General features: G+C 50.1%; 1 protein-coding gene across 1 annotated transcript in view; it reads right to left on the bottom strand.

The window, feature by feature from the left end:
- Phc1 (polyhomeotic homolog 1) overlaps positions 1-670 on the bottom strand; it is a 23,932-nt gene that overhangs the window by 8,729 nt on the left and 14,533 nt on the right. Inside the window, exon 9 of the mRNA XM_026789075.1 lies at positions 5-211. Coding sequence (XP_026644876.1) covers positions 5-211 — 207 coding nt within the window. The remainder of the gene's footprint in view (positions 1-4; positions 212-670) is intronic.

The following is a 670-nucleotide window of genomic DNA, read 5'->3' as shown; positions in this document are numbered from 1 at the left end:
AGGGTTGTTGTTTGCTGCTGCTGTTGCTGCTGCTGCTGCTGCTGCGCCAGCTGGAGGTGTGTAGCTGTGTGCAGCAGCTGGGACTGGCGGTGCGGGAACTGTTGCTGGTGGTGGATGGCGATCTGCTGCTGGATCACTACTTGCTTCTGCTGGAGGTGGATCTGCTGCTGCTGCTGAATCAGTGAGTGGGGCTGGATCTGTGTGTACGTGGCTATGTGTGACACAAGCCAGAGCAAAACAAAGACAAGAGCAGAAAACAATAATCCTTCTAAATTAAAAGCAAAGCCGTCTGTCTAAGACATACCAATGCTGGAATCAATGAAAGCAGATCTCATCATCTGGGAATCAGGCAGTGAAAGGAGGTCTGGCCTCCCTTGAACTTGAGCATCATGTCATTTGCACTTTCTACTGAGTTAGACAGGACTGACTACCTCCAGGACAGAGAGCTCAAGGACACAGCCTGGACGCTCAAGTACTCAGGAGACTCAGGCAAGTCCAAGGCCTGCCTGAGCAAATTAGTGAGCGGTTTCTAAAAACACAAGTTAAAAATTAAGACAGGACTAGTGTGGTAGAAACTTGCCTTGGATGCTTACGGCCTGGACTCAACCTCAAATAACATATGCACACAAACGCACATGGAAGGAAGGTAGGGAGGGAAGGAGGGAGGGAG

The sequence above is a fragment of the Microtus ochrogaster genome, unplaced genomic scaffold (assembly GCF_000317375.1).
Source record: "Microtus ochrogaster isolate Prairie Vole_2 unplaced genomic scaffold, MicOch1.0 UNK14, whole genome shotgun sequence".
Lineage (NCBI taxonomy): Eukaryota > Metazoa > Chordata > Mammalia > Rodentia > Cricetidae > Microtus > Microtus ochrogaster.
The sequence above is the reverse complement of the archived record's forward strand: the minus strand, read 5'-3'. Positions and strand labels throughout refer to the sequence as shown.